This window comes from Trachinotus anak, unplaced genomic scaffold, assembly GCF_046630095.1.
Source record: "Trachinotus anak isolate AG129_WGS33_773 ecotype Australia unplaced genomic scaffold, CSIRO_AGI_Tana_v1 ptg000005l, whole genome shotgun sequence".
NCBI classification, from domain to species: Eukaryota; Metazoa; Chordata; class Actinopteri; order Carangiformes; family Carangidae; genus Trachinotus; species Trachinotus anak.
The window spans coordinates 26,476,695-26,502,903 of NW_027273856.1; the positions used below are offsets into that span (position 1 = coordinate 26,476,695).

Below are 26,209 nucleotides of genomic sequence, written 5' to 3' on the forward strand. Positions count from 1 at the left end.
GCCAACTGTCTTTCATATCAACCTGAGAAATTCTGTGTAGAGAACAATGTTTGTTACTAGTTCTGGCTAATGAGTTATTTAGGGGTTTTTGAAACATCGGCTTATCTTGTGGTTGTTTTAAGGTCACTATTGTGTGAAATCTGGGGGAAGTGACACTGGGGATTTTTGAATTAAGTGCCGTTTCTGATTTGTTTCAATGTAATAACAATGTGATTTTGAAATGCTGTACTTTAGGCTACTTGGTGTAACTTGTAAGCACTGCCTGGCCCCATATCTGTGTAACAATAAAGGCTTTGAGAAGCAAAACGTTTCCTGCTTTCTTCTGTTTTATTACGAACAAGTTCCAAAGTCACACAATACACATATAATAAAGGATTTGCTCATGAGGTATATTTCAGGTTAGTCATCTGTTTTCAAGAATACATTATCATAAAACTAACTTAACAACACAAAACGGATCAAATCTGTTACATAAATGTGCAAAGAACTTGTATTCAATTTTCCCTGTACATGTGAAGATACCCAGAAATTGAGGCTTCAGCAAGCTTTATGCAAGTGAAAGTTAAAGTGCATAAAAGGTTATTAATCTTTAATGAAAATAAAAAAAAGGCTGCTGGTATTGACAGGACGAGGATGCTAAGAAAATAAATAAAACTGATATACGGGTGGAAGTTCAAGTATTTGTCTATATACATGAATTAAGAAAAAAATCTATAAATTTTATATACAGCCACACATTTTTTACAGTTTCGTGCAGATTCAGTCTGCTTCTTATATTGTGCATAATTATCTTCAACCAGAAGTCTATTGCTTTGAGTATGAAACGCTGACCATCTGTAGGCCTTAAAAGTGGCTGTAAAAAGTTTGAAGCTTCATCGTTCATGAAAGACAGCATCAATAGTCAGCTTGAATTATGAGTATTTAGCCATAACTTCACAAAATGACAAACATTGGGAACATACTTAAGCATATGGTTGGATAATGGAGAGGTGGACTATTCTGCAGCAGCAGTCTGAGATGTTTTAAAGGTGTTTTGATACTTTTTCTGCTGAGAAAAAATCTTTGTGTGAGAGGAAAACGGATTTACTTCTATGGAAACATGTCTCTTAACTTCATGTCCCAGTGTGTCGGGCTGTCGGGTCCGGAGGCTGGAGAATCTTCACCAGTTTTTGAGCCACAGGTAGGAATTCCAACTCCCAGCATGCCCTGTGAAAATCCCTCACATCTTCATTTTCTATCCACTTCATAGCCTCCTCTTGATCTAAGGAGTAAATTAAGAAGAGAGGACAGAGGATGAGAGGGGGCAGTGTGAGGTTTCACGTTCGTTTTCAGTACTTTACAGTGACATGTTTTGTGTTCAGGCAGCTCCCAGATGTGACCGTGGAGGTGTTATGTTCGTGATAGTGTGACTATCTGTGTTCCTCCCTTCCCCCTGAGGGCCACTGATGTGAGTGAGAGCGTGTTCTCTCCAGCATGGCTCCCTCCCTTGTTATGTAAGGATTAGTAATAACACCAACCTAAGCATGTAGTGAGGATCTCCAGCAGGGACTCTCTCTCCTTTGTGTCCAGCGGGTTCTCTGAACCGCCACCGATCAGGTTCCACAGCGCCTGACAAATCTGCCCTGCCAGCTGCCAATCACCTGGTCCGAAGTCTCTCAGACTGTCCACCAGACTGTTCACAAACACACACGGACACACATCATATGACTCAAGGGAGCAAGATTCACATGACCAGCAAGTTTATGGGCATTAGCTCCACTTCATTGGATATACATCTGAAAGAGGGCTGTGTGTGTCTGTCTGTGTGTGTGTGTGTGTAAAGAGGAAATAGGAACTTAATTGTTCAAGCAAAGCTCACTTTTGGAAGTGATAAGCCTCCAGTATAGATAGAAGATAATTTCACAGAATCTATTCCTCTTTCAGTTCCCATGAGTTGAAAATGTACAAATTAATCGAAATCGACAAATCAGTAATAATAACTTCGTGTAACCACTATGAACAAATTACATCAAGGCTGAGATGATTAGAAGCGTCTTGCTGAATGTCAGTGGAGCTGTTGTGCCGATGTCTGTGAAAATGAGGACCATATTTCCCCCTGAAAAAAAACCATGTTTACTCTCTGTTGCAAAGAGGGTGCCACTGCTCTTAAAGGAACAGTTTGGCATTTTGGGAGATACACTCTATTGTTTTCTTGCCAAGAGGTAGATGAGAAGATTGATACCAGCTTAGCTTAGTGTAGCGCAAAGACTGTAAACAGAGAAAGACTGTTAGCCTGGCTCTGTCTAAAGGTAATAGCCTGGCACACGACCCCTTGTAAAACCACAACTTATCATGTTAACACTTTTTTTGTACAAATGTAACAAGACATAACATGTTATTGAGCTTTAGAGGTGCTAACAGTGGCTAGATGTTCATCCCTGTGTCTAGTTTTTGTGCTAAGCCAAGCTAGCTGACCTCTGGCACCAGCTACTAAACAGTCATATGCAGGAAGATTTGTCTGGTGAGTTCCAGGTCATGGTAATGACATGTACTGTGTGAAGATGGCTGCAAATTAAGCTTCAGCCTGCTGGGAGTGGTCAAGTTGTCAATCATATATTAAAACTATTGGACCTTAGTATGTAAAAAAGTCAAATACAATAAAAATCTGTGTTGTGTATATGAATACATACAGACACTCCCCGACATGAACAAACCGTTAATCTCTAAGCGTCCTTACTTGGCAGCAGCCCCCTCTAGGGATAGACTGACCCGGTTGGGAGGGTCCAGAGCCAGGTTGGTGAGGACCCCGCAGGCTGAAAAACACATCTCAGTGCTTTTTGAGTCAAGCAGCGTCACCACAAACTGGTGCACTGAAGAAGAGAGAGTGGAGAAAGATGACAGAGTAATTGAGCGGACAAGGACAAAGCAGGGCAAAGATAAGAGCACCACTATCACCAGAGCCAGCGGGCATGTTTATACTGACTGTAGCTGGCCTTGCAGATAAGTCCAGCCCAAACATGACACAACAGTACGCAGAGGTGCATACTGTACCGGTGTTCTGTGACTGAGCACTCAGCTTTCTGTAAAGTTATGTGCTTGGAAGTTTATACATCTTTACAGGTGCATTCTTCAATTTATTTATGTTTATCAATATCACACTTTCAATAGATAGGAAGTTTTGACTCTGATATGGCCATTCTTTGGCAACTTTGCCTGCATGAGTAAAATAATATGACACAGACACTTAATAATATGACATACTCCCATGCTGGAGTCTTTCGTCTGTGTCTGTTTGTGTTCACCATTTACCTTTGTTTTGCATAATAAAGTCCCGCACATCCTTGGACTGCGATAAGTTTCCATATACACGTGTGGCCTCAAGCATGGCGTCCATACTGGAGCTGAGCACCAACTTCAACATTACTGAGGTAAAAAGACAGAGTGAGCAGAGAAAACAGAGGAACGGGGGAGTAAAAGGGGGGAGGACAATTGGAAAAAAAGGGACCGTGGGACAAAATAATGTTAAATCAGCAAATTCAACAAATAGTAGCATACTCTCAATGTTTTTTATTTTTCATTTTACATTAAAATCTGACACTCTTTGAGTCTTACGCTTTGCAATGATGAGTTCACTGTGTCTGATTGCAGAGCTTTTTTCCTGGTAGAAGGAAAGGTTGTTGATGGTGGCAGCCACATTCACCAACAGCTCCTCGCTCTCCTGCACAGACCTCAGCTCTGTGTTACCCACACACACACACACACACACACACACACACACACAACAGAACAACAAGAAACAAAATAATCATGAGTAAAAGTAACCCTAAATTAACATGGCTTTTTACAAAGATCTCCAAAAGGATGTTTGTCTTTTTCCCCTAAATATCCTCCTGTATAAGGTGCAGCCAACAGAGGGAGCATCCACACTGTCCAGCCAAGAGGAACAGGCCCTTAATGCTCCTGAAATATCACTGCTCACAATACCCTTATTCTGGTGATGAGAAGAATACATGTGTGCACTCAGAGCTCAGAATAAACATCGCTTTCCCCGATAATGACTAACCAGATGAATCCGGGTGAAGGCATCGTAAAGTAAGGTTAGATTATTAAACCTTGAAACAACTGCAACATGTACTGTGTGAAGTGGGTGGCAATATTAAGACGTGGGTTTTCATATTTTCAAGTGCAATGCAGGTATCAATAGGTATACATGATAATTTACAGGTAGATAGAACAATTATAAAGCACTTTGAATAAGATACATTCAACATTGAGCCCCCTGGGACTTCAGCCTTTTTGCATATTACAGCTCCTCCACACTGATGTGACAGTGTGACATTATCATAAAAGCAGCTGTTATCTGTGGTTAATTTTGGCCTGATACAGTCAGTTTGATCATGGGCTGCATACAAAGGTCAATGTGACCCAATCCACGCAGCCATGACACTGTGAGTGGCTTGGAAAACGAGTCTGTTCCTGATATAGCAGCAGATGTCGTGTGCTCGGTCATAAATCGCGGGTATTGCGGTTGCACTGTCAACCGGCGCCTGTGTCACACAGAATTTTGTTTCTGGTTCTGACTGGAAATGCTGCTTTGTTGTGCCACCACCGCCCCTTCCCTCCTCTTCAAAGCTCTGTAATGTAAAGCAGCGCAGCCTGTCATGAACTTGATCAAAACAGTTCATCGATCAGCCAAGCCTGCTCTTTCATCCTCTATTGAGATTTAGTTTTCTGTCTCCAGCTGTCACACCAGCTCAGTATTCCCTTCCAATCACTCATTTTATGTTTCTGTCTTCAGTTACTTAATTTACTTCCCATCTTACTCACTGGCCTCATTCATACATTAAAGTTTCTTTTTTTACACTTTGACCTCTGTTTTGTTTATTTAATTCTCTCTCCAAACTGCCATGAAGTACGTGTAGGAGGCACGCAGCAGAGAAATTGAGAGTTTCACACCCACCTGCGTATCAGTTCAACCTGTCCTGAAACCATCTAACCACATGGGAGAATTTCACACACACAAACCAAGTCGGCTGTGAGATGTGACTGAACATCCTGCTCATGCAGTGAGGTGCTTCGCTCTGTCAGACTTAAAAAAACAAAACAAAAAAAAAAAAAAAGCCAAACCAAACCAAAAGAGGATGTGCTGCGTATTGAACAGAAAGCACTGAGAGGAAAGTGAGCGATGGCATGAACAGACAAACGGGGAGTTTGTTTTCGACCAAAGTCATGTCTTGTTCCCAGCACAAGGGAAGTGGTTGGGTACCTTGCAGAGACTTACTGTACTTACAATGCACTAAACATCTATTTTTAAACTTATTAGAATTCCAGATTGTCACACGCTGCTTCCTTTGTACAACAGAGACACAATGTGGACAAAAAGAACAAATCTGAAAGTGTCACAGCTCTAAATCTGCTACTGATTATACTTTTTTTGCCATTTAATAAATGATATAGATAAAAAGTGAACGACTTAAATAGGCTATTGATGAGTTCCTCCTGCTCTCTGCTCACCGAGTGTCTCCATCAGAAGCTGAGTGCAGGCTGTGTTGGTTGCCAGTGCTGGACCTACAGCCGGGTGGATGCACATGTTCGCCAGCACCCTGACCAGCTTCACCAGCACGTCGTCATCCTCCTGCACGCCCACGGGAGGAGCGGCAGGTTCGCTGAGGGAAGGGGCACCTGTCTGTGAGGGTGTATGTGGTGACGCGTCTCTTCGCTGGTAGCTGTCGTACACTTGGAGGAGTGTGTCCATGCAGCCCTCGCACTGGAAGAGCTGCTGCCGAGCCTCATCACTTTTGGCTGTGAGGTTCCCGAGGGTGAAAAGAAGCCGTACGACAAGGTCCTGTGTGAGAACAGTGAGTGATTTGCATCTGTCAAATATTTCTCAAGCTTCTGAATAAAAACCCACCAACCAACCAAAACATTTGTTTAGTTGTTTCTTACTTTTGCACATTGGGTTAAAACGTCAAATTGTCTTTGCCACCATTATTTTCGTGGCTTCAAACAGTCTTCACTTGATCGACATTTCCTTTTACAGGGCAGCAACTAAGTTTATTTCATTATTGATTAATCTGCCAGATGTTATCTTTATTAATTAATTTGTTGTTTTGTATGTGAAATGTCAGAAAGAAGTCAAAGTTTCCCAGTATAATTTCCAAGAGTTTAAGTTGACATCTTCAAATGTCTTGTTTTGTTGGATAAATCATTCAAAAAAATGAAAGATATTTAATTTACAATAACATAAAACAGAGAAAATCCTCACTTTTGAGAAGCTGGAACTGGGATATGTTTGGCATTTGAATCGGAGTGGTTACTCAATAATCTAAGTAACTGCTGAATAATTTTTTGTTGATCGACTTTAAGCTTCAGCAGTAGAGGTTGATAGTTTCTGACTAGAAAATGGAAAGTAGACAACCTTAAATCCTATGAGACTGTGTTAAAGATTTGAAGATCAGCAACAACTTCACCTGCAGCACAGTGAGCCTGCCCTGTCAAGAAGCACTATTGTCGGTGTCAGTCATTTCCCCTAGAGGGTTTGGAGAAGTGTAAACGTGTTTGAGCCTAACTACACCCAAACTTTTCAATGAGTTTTCTCACATTTACTGAGAAAAAAAGGTGACATATAACACGCTGTAAGTCACACTTGTATCCTGACTCTTCTAAGTAAATAAGGTGAAGAGCAGGTGAGCCAGGAACATACTCAGTTCCCCTATAAATGCACTGTGACATTGCTGTGAGCACAGACTCATTGCTCATCACCTCTTTCTGTCGTGTGTTTGTGTGTGTGTGTGTATTTGAAGGCGTGGGTATGTGTTTATTCCCAGTTAGATTAAAAACATATGTCTGTCAAGTCTCCTCCCCTCCACCTCTGTATCACCTCTACTCTACTCAAGTGCACCTCCTTTATTTTTTTTTTTCTTTTTCACCCCCACCCCCCACCTTCCTTGTCGTACTCAGCCCCTCCTTGGATAATAAAATGTCAAAACACACTCACACACACACACGAGAGCAGAAACTGAGACAGGAACACCACGTGCAGATGGACACAATGTCCTGTAAATGTGCTTGGACTTGACATACATAAACAGCTTGCTCTGAGGGTAAACATGCTTAGTGGAGTTACATGATGAACACTGGAAAAACTCGTCTTCTCTCATACACACACACTCAAGCACACACAAATACAGAGGAGGCTAGTGGACTCACCTGTTTTTGGTGATGTTTGCTCAGCAGTTCTAAAAATAGACGGTAGCAGTCAGGGGTCTGGGCCAGGGCGAGCCGGCACTCCGAGTAAGAGGAGAGTTTACTGAGGGAGAGAGGGGACAACAAATACCACCACTGAACTTACTGACTATTCCAACACGCTGGCTAAAAAGTAGGCCTGGGCTGGGATCTAATTTTTTTTTTAATCTTACGCATAAATATTTAGACTGTATTTATTACAGCACTAAAATACTTGTTTTGCCTTATAATTTGCATTGGAAAAACTGATTTTTTTGCACATTCAAGTAGTAAATCTTCTACTTTGTGCTTCACTCACTGATAATGTACTTGAACTGGCAGAGTAGGAGGCTGGAAACCTGGAGAGAGGATTTGAAGGTGAGGACTCAGAGCATCATTTGTGTCATTGCACTCTGGTGCAGGGACTGAGTCCAGAGGACATCGAGCCTGTAGTAAGGGTCACTGGGACTTGGGTAACTTTGGTGCCAAAGCCCTGTGCCAGGTTTTACACTAAATAATTGTCCCATGTATCTCCATGAAAGGTCAAGAGTAAAGCTGGCGTGTATTGCAGTATTTATTTCAAGTAAGTACAGTGGAAAGACAAAGTATGTGAACTTTTTTGAATGACCTGGTTTTCTGTTAATTCTTCATGAAATGTGATTTGATCTTATTCTAAGTGACAAGTATAAACAAACACGTGCTTACGCTAATAACACACAAACAATTATAATCTGCCGTGTCTTTATTGAACACACCCATTAATCATTCGCAGTGCTGGTGGAAAAGGTGAGTGAACCATTGGATTTAATAACCGGTTGCAATGTTTAGGAAGAATTTTGGACCAGTCTTCCTACAGAACTGCTTCAGATCAGCCATATTCTTAGGATGTCTGATGTGAACAGCTCTCTTCATTTTATTCTACAGCATCTCTACTGGATTAAGATCTGGGCTCTGACTGGCCCACTTCAACAGGTGGACTTTCTTTGTTTGAAGTCAGTCTGCATTACCCAGCTTCTTCTGAGCTTCAGCAGGTGGACAGAGACCCTGACATTATCCTGTAAGATACCTTGATAAACTTGGGGATTTATCTTCCCCTCAATGATATCGAGCTGTCCAGGCCCAGAGGCAGCAAAGCCCCAAATTATGATTCTTCCTCCACCATACTTCACCTTTGGGATGATGTGTTCATGTTGGTCTGCAGTGTCCTTTTTACATGACATGTAATGCTGCATGCTCTTCCTAATCTTTATGTAAATCAACAAGTCTTCAGAGATCTCTTTTTTGCGAGGCACGGTTCACATCAACAGATGCTCCTTGTGAACAGCAAACTCAAAATGTTTCGGTGTTTTCATGAGTGAAATTAGCTCTAACCCACACCTCCAATCTGGTTTCACTGACTGATCTTCAGATTCAGAAAATTACATTTTTAGACATTTTGTCCATGAAAGTGTCAAGTTTTCTTATTAGACCAGTGACACATACAAAACTTTACACTACAAATGTAGCAGTGTGTGTTTGTTTTTGCATTTGAAGTCATTTGCCCATTCAGAGCTAAAAACTATAAGGAAAACAGAAATCTGTAGTTTTTGTAATGGTATAGATGCAATGGAGATGTGTGACCACATCCCCTTTGATAAATGGTATGCAACTCTTGTTATGTGAGACCCAGCTTCAAACAAAAACATCATGAAAGAGAAGAAAATAAAAGGGGGATTTACTGTAGAGGGAGAGTGATTGCTGGAGAAAGAAGAAAAAGCAGAGAACATAGGGTAAGAGGTGAATAATGGTCTGTTTTGATTCAACTCATTACAGGTTGTGGTGGTTTACATTACTGAGCTGAGGAAAGAAGCAGGAAGACGTAAGGGAGAAATGATCCTCAACAACAGACAGACAATTTTGATTCCAAACCACAACTGGGGTGAGACATTGAATCAAATTATTACAATCATGTGGAAGTGGGTGTATGATACCTGTATATTCTGGAAATGTTGGTGCAGATGTCCTGGTCTTTGCGGTGATGATGCAGCACCAGACAAAGCTCTGACAGTACAGACAGGGACACAAAGAGTGGGCGGGAGTGAGGGTGATCGGCAAGGTTCCTCAGGATGGCTGTCAGCTAGAGGGGTCAGAGGTCAGACAGAGAGAGGCAAAAAGGGAGACAGAGGGGTGAGAGTGTGGGTTAGCAAGTGGAGGTCTGCACACATAGTAACTTGAAGGTCTGTATTTAGGAGAGTACTGCGTGTCAGTGTTGCACTGTGGCTTGCACACAATGTCAGTCATATGCTCATTAAGGCTGGCTGCTGGCCTGTGCAGGACGGCATGCAGCAGAGCGACCGGAAACTATTCAGTATGGACATCAATCATTCTATCACCACAGGGAAACAGAAATTTCCAAACACACGGCAGCACAGAAAGTTCTGGAAAGTTGTGGTCTGCTTATTTCCCTTCTCAAACAGCATCATGACTCGTGTTATATATCAAATGAAAAGCAATCATGTTCAGAAGAGTCAAGCAGGGTGTGTTTTGGACTGAAATGTCCAAGCCAGTACAGAACATCATGCTCTCGTAGCAGCTTATATGCCAGACATAGACAAAAATATTTTTGTCTAACAGTGGGAAAATCTGCACCAGCCAACAAATACATAAAGAAGGACATTTAATATTTTGTTAGTTTTTATTGACTTAGAATAACCATTTCTTAAGTTGCTATCCACCAAATATCAAATGATATCAAACGAATCTGTCTCACCTGCACAAGGATGTGCCCAGCTATAGGGAAGTGGGTCTCTTCCACAGTGTGAAGCCTCTGGAGGAGTTTCTGAGCCACACCCATACAGTTCTTGTCCAGCAGGAGTCTGAGGATTGCACTGTTTCCTGAGAGAAATTTCAGAGTGCCAACGCAGTACAAGAGAGCTTCTCCAGATGTAGACACATCCTCATGGCTCAGTACGCCCAGCAACGAGTCTAAACACAGATAATAAAAATAACATCCATTGTTACCATCTATATAGTGTGCACTGGATGGAATATTTGCCGTTTGTAATGATAGGGCTCAGGGATCACAAAAATGTTACCAGATAGATAAAAAATAACACAAAAGATATTACATTACACACAGGATTCAGTACAGAATAGGAAACAGCTGAACTAGATCATCCTGACCTATAATTGAGTTGTTCTGGAAGAGGACATCATTGCTTTCACTGCGGCTGATCTGGAAGATGAGCTTACAGATGTTGAGCAGGTTGTTTCCACTGACACACAGCTGGAGAGAAGAATACAAAAAAAAAAACCTTCACATAACTTTTGTATGAGGCACTAAGTGCCCTGGGTGCCCTTTGTGATAGAGACTTAGTGGCAGACAAGCTGACACACACACACACACACACACACACACACAGATGACTCACAGCAAGGCAGAGCTTAGTGATGTGCAGGTTGAGCTGAGCAGAGTTGAGGTCGATGAGGCGGAACAGTGTTCGAAGAATCCCTGACCTCCTCTTACAGCGTCGGCCGAGCAGGTCTGCTTCTGCCAAGGTGCCATGGAGACGGTCACACAAATCACACAGACAGCCCACCGAGCCCTCGGAGCTGCCTGGCATCGCAGGAAAGCAGATATTACAAAAAAAAAAACCAAAATAAAAAAAAAAACAAACTTCAGGGCAACATTTCAAACATTCACATAGAAAGTAAACATCCCAAAATGAAAACACTCACTTGTGTGTGTTGGCAAGTGTGCATCCTTATAAATACACATGTGAGTGATAGTTTAGGTATGTTGTGTGTGTGTAATCAATTTGGGCTCTGCTGCATGGTATACATATTATTTGCATGAATAACTTGAGGTTAAATTCTCCAACATCAATAACACATTGCCAAGCAGTGAAATAACATCCCCCTTCCTTTTCTAAGAAGCAGCTTTGAGTTTCAATGGTCAAATGCAGGGAAACAATTCTGCAACAGGCAGCTACAATCTTGACGCAGAGGAAGAGAGAGGGTGGAGTCTTTTCCTTGTTTTTGAGGTAAAATAAATGTTTTCCCAGCATAAATAACAGGGTTTGGCCACTTCTAAAAAAGGTCGGCCTCAGTCTCACACTTGACACTTCGCTGCAGCTTCCCTCTGCAATCTGAAAGGTGTTTTATGCATGAGCCAGAAGGCACTTGGTGCAATAAATATTTAATATTTATCTTTCAAATGAATTTTCCATTAAATTTGTAGAGTGTTAAAATATTTACAACCATAGATTTCACTTCATGGGTGTCAGACTGCAGTTTCAGGCTGGGACAATTCTGTATGGATGCCAAACATAACACTATGTGTTTTGTTTGCCTTTCTTCACTGGTTGAAATGATAGGGCGTCTGATTGTGAGATGTCATGTATGACTATCAATTTCTCAGCCTGCTGGTTGAAAATGAAATTTAACAAGGAAACACAGAAATGAGCGACTGATGTGTGTCATGTGTTTGCACTTTGTTATTGAGGTTCAATATTGCACTGGCCTCACTACCTGCCGCCACAGCCTCCAGTTGTTGCAGAAGAGGACCAATCATATTATTCCACATCAATGACTCTGCACCCTCCTCTGTGCTTCTTGTGTTGTCTTCATTCCCTCGCTCTGAAATGTGTGGAGAGAATTGCAGTTAGCCAGTTACCTCCTCCAAATGCAGACGGTGAGCATAAGTGGCAAGCATGGTTCACAAGTTCAGTGTCTTAAAATAAAACAGCAGGAAGTTTGATGCCACAATGAAAGGTCACCACGCACAGCTTAACTTCCTCTGATTTGTGTCTGTGCTGATGTGAAATAGTCTGCATGTGGGCATGTGAGTGTGTGCATGTGTGATGCAAACACGTGAATGTGCACACAAATGTCTGCAGACTCTCACACACCATGTACCTTTTTTGCTGAACATTTGCATACCCCCCTTGCTTGTTGCTTGGTGTGATGCAGGAAACTGTGGTTGCCCAAACCAACAGCTCTCTCGGCTATTGGCTGGCTGCCTCTCGTGGTGGAAATGAGGCCCTTAGCAACAACACCCCAATCAAAGTTTGACAAAGTCTTGCTCATGCACAGAGAGAGGTGTGTCTATGTTATTGGTGAAATAACATTTCTGGCCTGAGGACTATATACTGTAGTATTATATTTAGATATGCTTATATTGATTTGGCTTTAGGTATCTCTGTAGAGATAGAATAAAATGATGTGGTATTTTACACTGAGTTTCAGCTATATTTTTATTAGAAATAAAATTCTGTACAGTTTCTGTAAAAAACTGCAGTAAGGTTCATTTAGTCTATATCTGGACAAACCTGTTCTCCGTCCTGTTGTGCAGTCTGTGGGTCTAACTCCTGAGTCAACACCAGGCTGCCTTATTCTACTGTTGGTACAAAGAAACCAAAACACAAAGAGTGCAGTTACATCAGATTCTGGACATGAGAATGACTACTTACTTGTTTAGATAAATTTCAATGACTTTGGCAATTTTGGTTCATTTGGATATAATGATAACAGAATAAAAACATGAAAATAAAGTAAGAGGTACACAAAATATTTAAAGGATGAATTGTTGTGTCAAAGAGGACATTTCCATGAAAAGTTGCTGACTTGATATTCTGACCATAAGCCTGTAGGTGTATGTTCATCAAGTGCCACTAGGTGTCCCTGTTGCAGCAGAGGTTGAGACGTGTGTGCAGGTGCATTTATCTGTAAAGTGTGTGTTTATGTATGCACTTGTGTACTCACATGAAAAAATGTGTGTATATGTGTCTGTTTGTTTGTGCGTGACTGCTTGTACATTCCAGTGTGTGTGTGTGTGTGTGTGTGTGTGTGTGTGTGTGTGTGTGTGTGTGTGTGTGTGTGTGTGAATCTTTGTGCCTGTGCTTGCGTGTGTGACACTAAGCATCTCAAACTGCAATCCCCAACAGACAGGAACTAAGGTCCTGCTTTGTGGGCAGTCTGGTTAAAGCTGTTCATGATTTGTCAATGTGAGCTGTCTCCACAGTCTTACTGTTGAAAAGTGCACCCAAAAAACACGCGCTGTGTCATGCTGTGCTATGTGTTGTGGCTTGCCCGCTGCATATGACTGTTGAGTCTTAATCCTTGCATGTCACTGTCAAGTCTGCACTGTTCCACTCACACACAAAGAGCATGGCTCAGTGCTACAATAAATTCTATGAAACATGACAGGTGGTGTGCCTTATGACATGTTACTATGTGACCGGCTCTATGGTTTACTTCACAAATCTCACAAAGTGAGAATCAGCCTTGAAAAAATATGCAAAACTGTGATCACTATTATGTTATGAAGACTGTCTGAAGCATCCAGAGTGACATTAGCACAAACGCCTGACCTTCCCTTTCAGGATGGCATATTTCTTTGAGCTTTTACATTTAAGTGAGCTTTATTTCATGGTCTTGTTGACAGGTATGAGACAGAAAATGACCCCAGCTATTGTAAAAATGCTTCCCTCTCATTCCACTCGAGCATCACCTGAAGGTGTTGCTTGATGACATATACAGTATGTGGTCGTTACTTTAGAGTGCACTTTCACTTTGAAGGAGATTTAGCGATTAGTATAAGCTGGCACACAGGGCATATACAGCAGGGAGTGCTGGCTGAGGCATGTTGCAGTGAATGTCAGAGAGGGGGCTTTGGCTCTGTATGATAGGATTAAGAGCCTGATAATAAGGCCTCTTTGTGTGATACTGCATTCTCTGAGACATGACCTCATCCCTGTCTTAGGCCTGGCCAGTGCACTGCAGTCACAACACACGCTGCTGCCAGCCTTGCCCAGATGGGTACCCAAATCTAATAGAGAGCCATTTGGAGCTATAAAGCTCCGGCTTATTGGAGAAAAAGAACCTAGTGGATGTCTAATCTCCCCTGTCTTTATATTCCATCCAACTCATCATATTAATCTGTCATGCTGTGTCTATTTCCACTTGCTGTTAGTGTACTTCTGGTTTGACTATCTCTGCGATTTTCACTCTGTATGTCTAATGCACCTTTTATGTTGGTCATTGCAACACTGAAGAATAGTGCTTCAAAAACTCTGACCTACCACTAATCAAGGAGGGGAAGTCTTGAAACTTATCCTCTTTCATCATAAATTGACCACAGTTTGATCTCTTGAGACCTCTCTTTGTCAGCAACAAGTTATACAAACATTGCGTGTTAACTTGGCTTGCGAGGGAGGAGGATATGCTGCGGGCGATAGCCTAGATTTCCTGTAAAAGTGTTTTATGGTCTGTCCCCACTCTATAGCCCCAGCTGCCCCACCCAATCGATAGGCGGATGGATTGTAACGACAGCCCCCGACCGTACGCCCAGAGTTATGCCCCTCGTGCTGACACACAGCTGATGAGGTCGGCAGAAAAAAGCAGAGCTTTTACCCTCTCTGCACTGTGAAGGTGTAAAAGCTGACACATGATAGTAATGACAGATAGAGGCAGTTTCATTGGGGATGAAGCTCGCCAAGAAGCTGGATTTAACTGTGACCAATATATAGTGTACAGTAAAGTATATGAGGGTTTAAAATTGGGTCGAGTGTCTCAAGTTAAAAACTGTGTTCTATCTGTTAGCTAGTGACACAATTGCTGGTCTAATTGACTTCATATATTCAGTTGTTATTACCAACAACTGAACATATCAAAAAAAGTTTTGGCTCTGGATCAATTAGCAGTTTAAAAACTTTCTGTTTTGTAAGATACTGTAGTTGTAATTAAAAGAACAGTCCAAGGTTTTGACCATATATAATCCACTCTAGAAATGGGATATCAGCATTTTGTGTTTTGTCCAAGTAGAAGTGTGTGACTCTTTTAGAAATATTACAACCCTTTAATAGCATTAGACAACCTGAGTAACTTATCCTAGATTTGAGTTTCACTAATGGTAGGTTTAGACAATATAAGCATGCATGTTAGCATTTGGATCAGGGGCTGGGCATTTTAGGGCAAAAGGAACACAAAAGGACATTGGGAACTCTACAAATTAAACATACTGGGGCCATGCTAAAGGGAGAGGCAAGTATGAAAAAAAGGAGCCTTCGGAGGATTAAAAGGCAAAAGCGGAAAGGCACAAACTCCATCTAGTAATGGCTACCACTGCAACCTTTGTGTACCAATAAATCTTCAACTCATTGTCGGACTGTCACTTCAGTCAAAAAGAGGGAGCAGGAGAAGGTGGGAGGGCAGATGCGAGAGAACGACAGATCTTGTAAATCAAATGGAGGGGCAGAAAGCGTACCTTACACTTGCTGTTCTGTGTGGGCCAGGTTTGTGTGGACCACTGTGGACCTTGGTGCAGTCTGTATTGAGAGGTTGCTGAGTTGATGGCTGCTTTTGTCCTGGGCCTGCGTTTAATCTTTCTGTCACTAAACACGTAGAAAGGATGTGGCCAGAAATTATTTACTGGTTGCTGCTGTGTGCAGTCACATTTCTACTTCTTTCACTGGGCAAAAGATAAGTGTCTATTCATACGTACACAATCACACGCTGAACACATACAATAAATGTACAGGTAAAAGAATTCAGTCAAACTCCATTATCTATTTTATTGCTGTAAACAGCAGAGCATTTCACATGACAAAGTTTAGAAGAGAGAGTAGTCATTTTCCACTCAAAACAGCAGCAGTAAATTACGTTTTTCATCCAGCCCAACAACAGAGATTGTAAATCAGGTATAATGTCAGCATGTGAATGGCTCTATTCATTTCCATTTGAGAAAACTGCTTTAGCACTAGTGTCTGCACAGAGGATTTAGAGCGATGCAGAGACTGAAATAAATTGTGTGTTGTTTTTCTTACTTTTTACCTGTTTAACAAATGCACCTTCTGTCATTAGCATTTTATTGTAAGCAATAAAAAATAGACAGGCTTTGTGTCATACATTCAGTAACTATATACTTTTTCTTTTTTCTTTCATCTACCATGTTTTCTCCATTGATCCAGACTTGCATCAATATTTTTTTCCTGACTTACCATCTGTGTGTCCCTCTACAGGAGGCAATGTGGTGAGAGATCCAGCCCTGAGGAGGCGTGCCCGTGCCCCTGCCAGCCCCCTCTTCACTTCCAGTGGGTCAGCAGGGGGTTTGGGAAAGGCTTTGAATGCATCCTCAGCCTCACAGGGGACTGGAAACTTTGGATTCTGGTGTAGCACAAACAGATCAGTGGCATGATGGTGCAAACAATGAGCCAGAGCTTTGCTTCACCAATGAAAATAACTGTGTCCACAAAGAGATCGTATTACTATTGTTACTCATCTATTCTTATTTTTTATTTCATATATTATCAATGTTATAATCCCATTTACTAATGTTTTCATCTTGGTTATAAAAACAACAACGCTGATGCTAAACCAGCATACAGAGGCACTGATTTTTTCAGTGCTTTTGAGTTTTCATGGTAATACTCATAATATTAGAATATTAACACTGATATTAATTTCTACCTAGACTATGACACATTGTGTGTGCCTGTGTGAGAGGGAACTTACGTGGTTCAGTGGAGAAAGGCGAGTCCCTGAACCTGGCCTTGAATCAGGGGCATCAAAATTTTGAGAATGAAGACTGTAACATGAAAAAAGGCTGATTATTATTTTCACAGGTTACTTGTGACTCATAATTGATCTCAGAATCGGACAAATTAAAAAAGGGTTGAGTTTGTGACTGACCTAAAGGTAGATGGAGGTCTGTTGTCGCAACCTGCACGAACAGAGCTCTTTCCAAAAAGTTGCCTGTGTCCATCTCTGGGAGTGAATGGTCGCTGGGTGGACTGAACTCGCAGGGATTGTCTGGCTTCATTGACAATTTCTGCACTTGTTTTCCTCAAAGCGTTGCGCCGTGGAATAAAGGGGCTGCAATTCTCATGTTTCCTCTCCATAGAGGCAATTTAGGTCTATGTGACATTTGCGAAGACTGACTGCAAATGACTTCAGTGGTTTGTCTTCATTATGCGGGTGGTTACAGGGTGTATCACTAATGGGAAACATAAAAATTTGGAGAATGCCAGAACAGAAAATGAACAGTCCCTGTGAAATGATCCTGTGAAAAATATCCAGTCTCCATATCCTTTACTTTAAAAGTAGCAAGACCACAATGTATAATTACTTCATTACAAGTCCAAAATTCAATCTTAAATAAGAATATGGAAGTATTATCAATAAAACACACTTGAAACATCAAAGGTAGGTACAAACCCCTTGTTTAGTCGAACCAACACTCCAAAACCCTAAGATATATAGTATTTACCAACAGTGATATAAAGTAGAGAAAAGCTGCAAATATCCCCTTTTGAAAAGCTGGAATGAAACAAAACAAAAAGAAAACAGCTGTATAATAATAATAAAAGTGAGAGTTTATTTGAACTACTTTGGCTTTTTTAATCTATAACAGTGCATCATTTTATAGAAGCATCATACGTTTTGTAAAATCATAATCTAAACTATAATTGTCAGTGGAATTACAACAATTTGTTAATTAATTGACTGACATAAAATTATTCAGCAATTATTATGATTATCAATTTATCAAGTTATCTTTCAAGCAAAGATACCAAATATTCACTGGTTCCTATTTCTAAAATGTAAATGATTCATTAACTTATCATGCGCATAAATCTAACTGAATGAAAGAAGCAATCTGAATAGCTGAAACTGGGCTATTTGAAACTAAAACAGACATTTTCTAATATTTTGTGACTTTTTATTAACTTATTCATTGAGGATGATCAATTGCAAACAAAAATTATTTATCATTAGTTGGAGATAGATAGATAGATAGATAGATAGATAGATAGATAGATAGATAGATAGATAGATAGATAGATAGATACTTTCTTTTCTTTATCCCCAAGTGGAAATTCAAATATCCAGCAGCTCATTACAGAAACAAACATTCCTCCCGTCATAACCACAAAAAAGAATAAATAAATAGAGTAATCAAGTCATGGTTGCAGCCATAACTGTCAGATGACTGTAGTGGAGCAAAGAGTACAATATTTCTGAAGTTAATTAAGTGCTTTAAACTTGCTCTTAAGAAGTACTTGAAGAATAAGTCCAACTGTATAATTTCTATGCATTAAATTATTAAATTTGGTGAATGTTGCGACTTGAAACGTGAGTGAATGAGAAGTCCTTCTGCGCGTTCACGCTCTGTCTCCATGGTGACCAAATGCCGCCAGGACAACAAACCTCAGTACCAAAATAATAACCTCACAAAAGGCGATATAAAGAAGCTTTTCCACTCAACTAGCTGTGAGAACAGCGACAAACCTCTGTTATGTAGTAAGTGTACCCAACTTTTACGTGACCGGAAGTCGAGCTGAGAAACGGAAAGCGTTTTGAAAGGCAGGTATGAACGAAAGCTAAAACCACTAGTTAAACGGTTTGTGAAGTAAACTAGGAAACTTACCATCGACCCCTCTGTAGGAAGCAGTTTAGGACCGTTATCACTCCAACTCTTGAAGCAGGCTCCCACAGCAGACAAGGAAAAAATATTACAGCTGAAATCGGTTGAAAATCGTGAAGTTTTCGAGCTCGCAGCGACCTAGCCTGAGGAGGACACGTGAACGCGCAGCTGGCGGTTACGCGCCTTCACCAGATGTGGAGGATGCAAACTTTCAATCAAGTGTCCCGGTGTTGATTTAAACGGTGCTACTAATCGCCCTGATACACATGGGCACCAAAAAAAATGCAATTTAAATTAAGTTAAAATATTTGACGGGAGGTTGAAAAAGGTGTTTCCAAAGCTATTTCCATTGTGGATCTTGATGTACAGATAACATCAATAAAAATGCTCTAAGTTAAACAATTTATAATAATGATAATTTATAATTACATACAAATTATGACCACAATGGTAAGCTTGCACCTCCAAGTTTCCCATAAGACATGCAGTACTTTGACCATCCTAATGACATTACAGTATGTTCTGCAGCGAAGAATGCTTTAAGTCCTTGACTAATCCTGGGCACTAAAATGTAGAAGAAATTATATTTCATTGCTGCATCAAACTATGACATTAGCCCAAATGAAAGCCTGTTACATCTCTGAAAAATTGAAAAATTGAAGTAGTGCAACTGTTTCTTTTCAGTAAACTATAAAGACAAAATGTTGAACAGCAATACATATGTACTTTATATCATATATCATTCACTGATCACTGACCTACTAAACTGGACAGGTCTCTTTTTTTCATACAAACTTTTCTTTATATTACACTGTATACATTTATCTCACAATAATAATTTTCTTGTTATAATGAAAAATAATATGTTGGTACTGGTATTAGAGAAAATATAAAATGACCCTTGCCATCATTTGTTGTTTGACAGGAAAATATCTTTATTTCTTTTTGTCATGTTGGCAGCAGTATGCAAGTCATACATTTTAAAAGTCTCCAACACAAACACTCACAAGTTACAGAGGCCAGCACAGATTTGTGGTAAACACTGTAGCCCATGCTCTTAATGAATCTGGTTAACAAAAGTCACAAATCAGTATTACACTGAAGAAAGACAAACAGCTCTAATAATATAAAACAAAATTCTCATTTAGAAATAATCACTTATTACATTGATGTTCAGTAGCAGCTTGAAACCTAGCGCAACTGTCAGTAAGAGTCATCAGTGTTGCCCTCTAAAAAAAAAAATAATCTCACACACACTGAAGCATAGAGATTACAAATGACCTCACAGAGAAACAGTGAGAGATATAAAGCTAAGATACATAGTGTATCCTCAGTTGCTAATGACCCTACACCTCAAGGTTTATTAAGTTCTGAATTGTTATTTTTTCTCCAACTACTTTCCGACGAGCATTCAGATACCTTCAGTCAGTTGATGTTTTCATGACAACACTGTAGTTGGGGGTAGCGGTCGTAGATGTAGTCCTCTTCCACTTGACCTCTAGCTCATGTTAAAGACACATCAGGTCATTCTCCATAATCCTGTGAGCCAGATGTTTTGTTCTCTTACGTTACAAAATGATTTATCCCAGTCAAACACTGGCCAAAAATGTAATTCGATAAAAGACACACTAAAAATGAATAATACTCACTTATGTTACCAATACTTTGATCAAGTACAATATGACAAACTTAAATATTTACTTTCAGCAAAATTGTTCCATTTTGGCTCTTGGCGTTTGGATTTGCCCGCCATTTTGTAGGTACACAAGGTATGACGTTTCATAAAATGAGTGGACACAAAATGGCCGCAGACTTACGCTGTGTTCGTCAGCGAGTTTCACTCTGTTGTTGTGGTCCACTGCAAGTTGGTCTTTGATGCAACATTTCTGCTCCACAAGAAAGACCAATAGTTTGTTGCCCCCCTCACACATACTGTAGCTGCACAGGAGAACTCAAGACCTCCAGCTTTTACCTCCTCTGTCCAATCGATTTAAGCAAGACATCCCTGCTCTTGTCAAGCTTCATGTGCTGCAAGTCGAGCGTCAATGCGGCAAAGTAGTAGAATTTGATCCATATTCATGGATAAACTCAGAGTTCAAGAGGAGTACATGATGCAGAAGTTCAGTCATTCAACTAACGCTTCGCTCAGGGTCTCTTTAACCCGTCTAGATGGGTCGACCACTTTAAACACCAATCAGGTCTGTCTGGATTTATACATTCGTCCACTCACAAACCTTTTCCCCCCTGCTTTTTATTTTTTACACCGTGAAATATACATCTGAACCATCTTGTGAGTCTCTGGTTGGATTTAAATAGCCTTACATGCTTCAGTCTCTTGGATACAGTGAACTTGATTGGCCGGGAGTGCTGGCTGGGCATGCCCAATCACAGGGCATCACCATGGAGCTCAGCAGCCAATGGGAAGAGGAAGATGGTCTCTGTGATTTCATTGTCACTAAGGGAGGGGGAAACGTACAGCCAGGACAGTTGGCACTAATATGTTAAGCAGTGGACTCTATAGTCAGAGTGTATATGTGTGAGATAACCTGTGGAGCCAGATCAGGAGCGTTGCTGATGAGAGAAAAGCACAAGGCGGGTCTTAAGATGAAGCACCTCTCACCAGGAGCTGCAGAGTCCCGTGCACGCAAGCTCACACTACACCCACGTCACTGTTATCAGTGCTGCTCACGTCACAGGAATGAATGGGTTGATTTGTGAGAGCCATCGTCCTGCGTGAAGGTGGTGTGTCTCCCTGGCAACCAGCTCCATCTCTGGCCAGAAGCTTAGACTGACAGAAAGCACTCAGCTCGCAGGACAGGGGCTTCTTTACTTTCTCTTAATCGCCATTCAGTCCTGGTTTGACCCTGACCAGAGTGGTACCTCCTCTTCTCTCCCTCTGTTCTTCCATCTTTATCCTCTCCAAACCTATTTTGCCCCCAAGATAGTGTTTTCTGCTCTTCCAATCTTTTATATTTCTCTTCTCTAATGCTCATTTCCCACACAGGTCCTTTAACACAACCATAAGCGCATGGCACATTGCATTTCACTATATACATTATAGCTTGACAACTTGACAAATAAACATTTGAATCCTTGAATCCTTGATCTCTCTGCTTATCCAGTGAGGTTACAATTATTTCCATTATAGATTACTTTCTTGATTAATTGCAAAATAGTTTGGTTTGAAAAATGATTGAAAATATTGAAATCTGCCCTGCCGATTTCCCACAGCCCAAGCGGATGCCATCAAATGACATATTTTGTCTGAAAAACAATCCAAAACCCCAAAAATTTTCTATCGTGGAAGACAAAAAAAAGAGGAAAACAAACAAAACTGAAAAAAACAGCATCCCCTCATTTGAAATGCTAAAACTAGTGAATATGATGGCATTTCTGCTTTAAAAATTACAAAAACAATTATCAGTGTTTCTGTCTATTAATTAATTGATTAATTGACTAATTGTTTCAGCTCAAGGTTATACTTCATAATTGGTGTGAAACACACACACACACACACACACACACACACACACACCTGTGCATGTGCTGACTCTCTTGCCTCCCATTGACCCTCAACACTGTCGAATGTTACCTCCAAAGTTTCTGGTTTATTACTTTAGAAAAAGTACAGCATTTCAGTTTCTTTGTCAGATATATCAAACATACCACATCACACTTTTACAATTAGGCATTATTTATTGCATATCCTCCGTTTGAAATTTCCTTTTAATACATTTCACAAACCCACAAGACCAATGTATAAATAGAGGCCTTCAGTCTCCAGCATGGCAATAGCAGTTTACCAAAAAAAAAAAAAAAATGTAACATGAGGTCCATTTATGGGCTTTTTATAGATTTCCATGCCAACCAAGAAAACTCCCTCCACTGTTGAAAGCCATGAGATGTGACTGAAAATGCCATAGAAGTTACAGTCAGTGGATCTCATGCTGATATCTTTTTTTTGTCAAACTATTTGATATCTGTTTTTGTCAGACCCAATAATTCTACCATTAAAAAAAAAAACACTGTTAAAGAATTTGTATATATGTAGTGGGGGCTCCTGTATTGTTCATTGACTCATAAGGCCACAGAGCTCCTGACGGGACAGAGGTTATCCTGTTTGTCCTCCAGATGTCTTATCTTCTCATGCTCTACACTCAGCTTTTCCAGCAGTAACACAATAAACCACCCGAGTAGAGTAAAGTTTTTATGAGCCACCAGGTTGACGTTAGAACATGACAGAAATCAGCAGTGAGTTGCACGAGTTTTGCTCTTAGTCAGCAGTCTGCCTGTTTCTGACAGACACGGGTGTGTATGCTGCGACACAAAAAAAAAATCAACTCCTAACTTTTCAGTACTGTTTTCTGTACAAGATTACAGATACAGCTTTTGTACTTAGTCAGAAAATCTAAGATGGATTAGGTAGTTCAAAGGAAGTGTGTAATAAGGAGAGTTGTCTCATACGAAAGGACAGGAAAGAACATTGTGTATTCTGCATATTCTGTGCAGATAAAAAGATGAAACAGTAACTTTTCTTTCTTGACAGCGAGCGCTTTTTTCTCTTGATCAGTGGTGGCTGTCAGTTTAATTAGAGAGGGAAAGGCAAAAAAAGAAATACAGACTCACTTAATATTGTACAGTCAGTACATTTTATCCATGCAATCATTTTATCAGGAGTTTTTTTTTTTTTTTTTTAAATGTCAGGCAGTCCACATTATGTCATGAGGTTGAAACGTCTCTCCACACTGTTCAGTTAGAGGCAGAAGTGGGCAGGAAGCCAGACTCTCCTGCTGTCTGTAAAGACAGAGAGTGAACTGACACTGTACACACACGTTCAAATAAAGCAGACGTGCCCGGCAGACAGTCGCCGTCTTATCATCACTCTTTGTGTGCTTGGAAATGAAATCTCTCTCTCACACACACACACACACACGCATATTACGCATAGATGAGCTTTTTAAGAGCCTCACCCAGGCATTAAGAACACAAACACACATACACACACACACACATCACCAAAGATCATTGTCCCCTAAATACAGAAAAATCCATGATGTTTGAAGAAAAAGCTGTTTATCCCTGTTTCCAGTCTTTATGCTAAGCTAAATTAACCAGCTGGTAGCTGTAGCTTTATGGTACAGAGAGTAAAGTGTCAGTCCTCCCATCTAACTCTTAGAAAATAAACAAATGAGTGTATTTCCCAAAATGCTGAGCTATTTCTTTAAGATATGTATTAAAACATTTTAATCTGCCATTTCTATCTCAAAGAGGTTCTATTGAGGAAGAAAATTTGATATAGGGCCAGAGAGAGACTGGTTTTTGTTTCCCCTGAGATTACCATCACCCTGACAGATCCCAGTGGGGCATATCCATCTCGTTTTGAATGCTAATCAAAATGCAGGCGACTCAGCCCTATCTCGATGGAGCTTATGTCTGTTTCTATGAATAGCTATGTGGATGTGTGTCCTGACCTGTCTGTGAGTTTTCACCGTGTTCCTCCCCCTGCATCAGGCCTCTCAGCACTTTTCGCCAAGGCCATCTGACCACATGTAAACATCCCCAAACACACATATACACTGACTCACTGGTTACAGGCTTTATTTTTATCAGTGTTTCTCAAACTGTGAAGCGCTGACAGATGAAATGTTAATGCAGAGTATGTTCTGTCCTGTGCCAGAAATTTGCTGCTGTTTGGCCGGAAAAAAAAAAAGAAAAAAAAGAAGAAAGATTCAGTTTTAAAAAAGTGAACTTCAGTGTCTGTGTTCGGTGCTCTAACAATAGGCTTTTCTCAACAAGTACACGTGGGGGCTGGTGAAGGCCATTAGTGCCTGCCTCGCTCTTTTTCAGGCCTTGGTGTGTTTATCAGGGTCACACTTTTGTAAGTGCCTGCGAGTGTCTTTTTTGCGTATGTTCGACAATAACTAACCTTCTCCTTTTACTTGAATTTCTTTTGCTCATTTCTGTTACACAACCAATGGTGCAATCATGCTCTTTTAGTCCGAACAAAAGAACATATGAGAAATGGTGTGTTAGTTTTCATAATCTCATGGCCATTCATCATGTTACAGGAAAAATGTTTCTGTTCTGCTGTTGTCATGCTGGTCTTTTATCACGCATAAGCAGCTTTGATGATGTAAGCTGAAGATGAACAACATTTTTTACCTTAAATTGCTCCACTGTTCATTTTTTAATTTTCATAATCGATTAATCTGTTGATAATCTTTTGACTATTCTTGATTTTCAAATTAATGGTTTTGTTATGGTTGTAGTAACACAGGGACGGTGGACCCAAATAAGACAGGCTGATGCAGAGATGTTATCTTTAATAAACAAAAACTGGCTTTCATGCTGACAGGTGGAAAAACTTTGGCGTGAAACAGAACTCAGGTTGTAAATCTACAGGGGAAAACCCAGGAACACGAACAGGGAACTAAACAGAAGGTAACACAGTGGAACTAAAAAAACAAACAGACAAAAACTGAGAGGGCTAAATACATAAGAGGAGGAGGAAAGATTAATTGGGAACAGATGAAACTAATTGGGGCTGGGCCGACAATCACACAGGAGCAGAAAGTAAAACAGCCAACAAGGTAGGAAATTTCAAAATAAAACAGGAAACAACCCCACTGAGTCCAAGTTGGAAGTCACACAGAGGGGCAGAAACTTTTGAAAATTGTGACACTTGTTTTGTGAGGCTTCATCATTTTTATTGTTTTGTCCAACTAATTGTCCAAAATATGAAGATATTAAGTTTTATATCATATGTGACACATAAAAAGCAACAAATGCTCAGAAAGGAAAAGCAGACAAAAAAAGACGATTGCATTTTTTGTTGCTCAGCTAGTTCAAATAATTAACTACTTGTTTCAGCACCACCATTCCTTTTTCTATATGTTATTATAGGTCAAAGGCAAGTGAGTTTGCTATTTGTGTTTGAAGCAACTGCTTTTGTCATGATAGACTCAAACAAGAACTCGATTTGTTGTCCAGTTGCCATGGATTCACCTGGATCACTGTAAATCTTCATAGACATACCATTTATTTTCCCCTTCAGACATCTCTTCAAAACTCTTTTGCTTATATTAAAAAAAAAAGTACAATTTATAAAACAAAGTATTATAATTCAGAAATGCAGCATGTCCTTTTAATAGTAGCGTTCACTTGGATAAATGAGGGATTGAACTGTCGTGGTTACATAATGTTCTCGAAATGCTTGGTCGTTACAGCTGCAATTGTGGAGCGAATTGGAAAAATATGAGGCACATAGGTACATCGGTGCCTTAGGGCAACAACTGAGACAAATGCCAGTATAGAGTTGTCATTCAGAGTGTACTGATGCATGCTGACAGGGGTGTGCAACTCTACTTATCACATGGGAAAACATCCCCCTTGACCCCTGCTGTACACACACACACACACACACACACACACACACACACACACACACACAGAAAGGCCGAGCCAAGTGGAACACAAAACAGGAAAAAATACAGGACACACTTGCCCCTGGCTCACACTGAGCATTCCCATACAAACCACATGTTTTAAACCGACACTAAACATCAAGTAAACACTGTCAGCAAATTGTAAAATAGTATCAAA

General features: G+C 40.4%; 1 protein-coding gene across 3 annotated transcripts; it reads right to left on the reverse strand.

Annotated features, from left to right (window-relative positions):
- Positions 1 to 308: 308 nt before the first annotated feature.
- armc2 (armadillo repeat containing 2) lies at positions 309 to 21,658 on the reverse strand. 3 transcript variants are annotated; one of them, XM_071479386.1, is made up of 19 exons: positions 18,611 to 21,644; positions 16,873 to 17,176; positions 16,696 to 16,768; positions 16,182 to 16,347; positions 15,449 to 15,575; positions 12,513 to 12,580; positions 12,100 to 12,225; positions 11,713 to 11,820; positions 10,614 to 10,798; positions 10,366 to 10,468; positions 9,953 to 10,167; positions 9,174 to 9,319; positions 7,189 to 7,288; positions 5,494 to 5,824; positions 3,592 to 3,714; positions 3,289 to 3,402; positions 2,717 to 2,849; positions 1,518 to 1,672; positions 309 to 1,261 (listed from the first exon to the last, which is right to left on the reverse strand). In XM_071479386.1, the coding sequence occupies exons 2-19, from the start codon at positions 17,079 to 17,081 to the stop codon at positions 1,113 to 1,115; spliced, it is 2,631 nt and encodes an 876-aa protein (XP_071335487.1). In that variant the 5' UTR covers positions 17,082 to 17,176; positions 18,611 to 21,644; the 3' UTR covers positions 309 to 1,112. The 3 variants fall into 3 exon arrangements, with proteins under 3 accessions (XP_071335487.1, XP_071335488.1, XP_071335489.1); XM_071479387.1 differs by lacking the exon at positions 12,100 to 12,225 and having other exon boundaries at positions 18,611 to 21,640; XM_071479388.1 differs by lacking the exon at positions 309 to 1,261 and having other exon boundaries at positions 1,535 to 1,672; positions 2,694 to 2,849; positions 18,611 to 21,658.
- Between the last annotated feature and the right edge of the window lie 4,551 nt (positions 21,659 to 26,209).

Bases quoted from the DNA above. Each gene is read 5' to 3' on its own strand.
- armc2 (XM_071479386.1), bottom strand. From the start codon at position 17,081: ATGGAGAGGAAACATGAGAATTGCAGCCCCTTTATTCCACGGCGCAAC. The intron at 10,469-10,613 runs GTGAGTCATCTG...TCTTCTCTCCAG, and splicing joins TCACTAAGCTCTGCCTTGCT to CTGTGTGTCAGTGGAAACAA. The intron at 9,320-9,952 runs GTGAGACAGATT...TGACCCCTCTAG, and splicing joins CTGGGCACATCCTTGTGCAG to CTGACAGCCATCCTGAGGAA.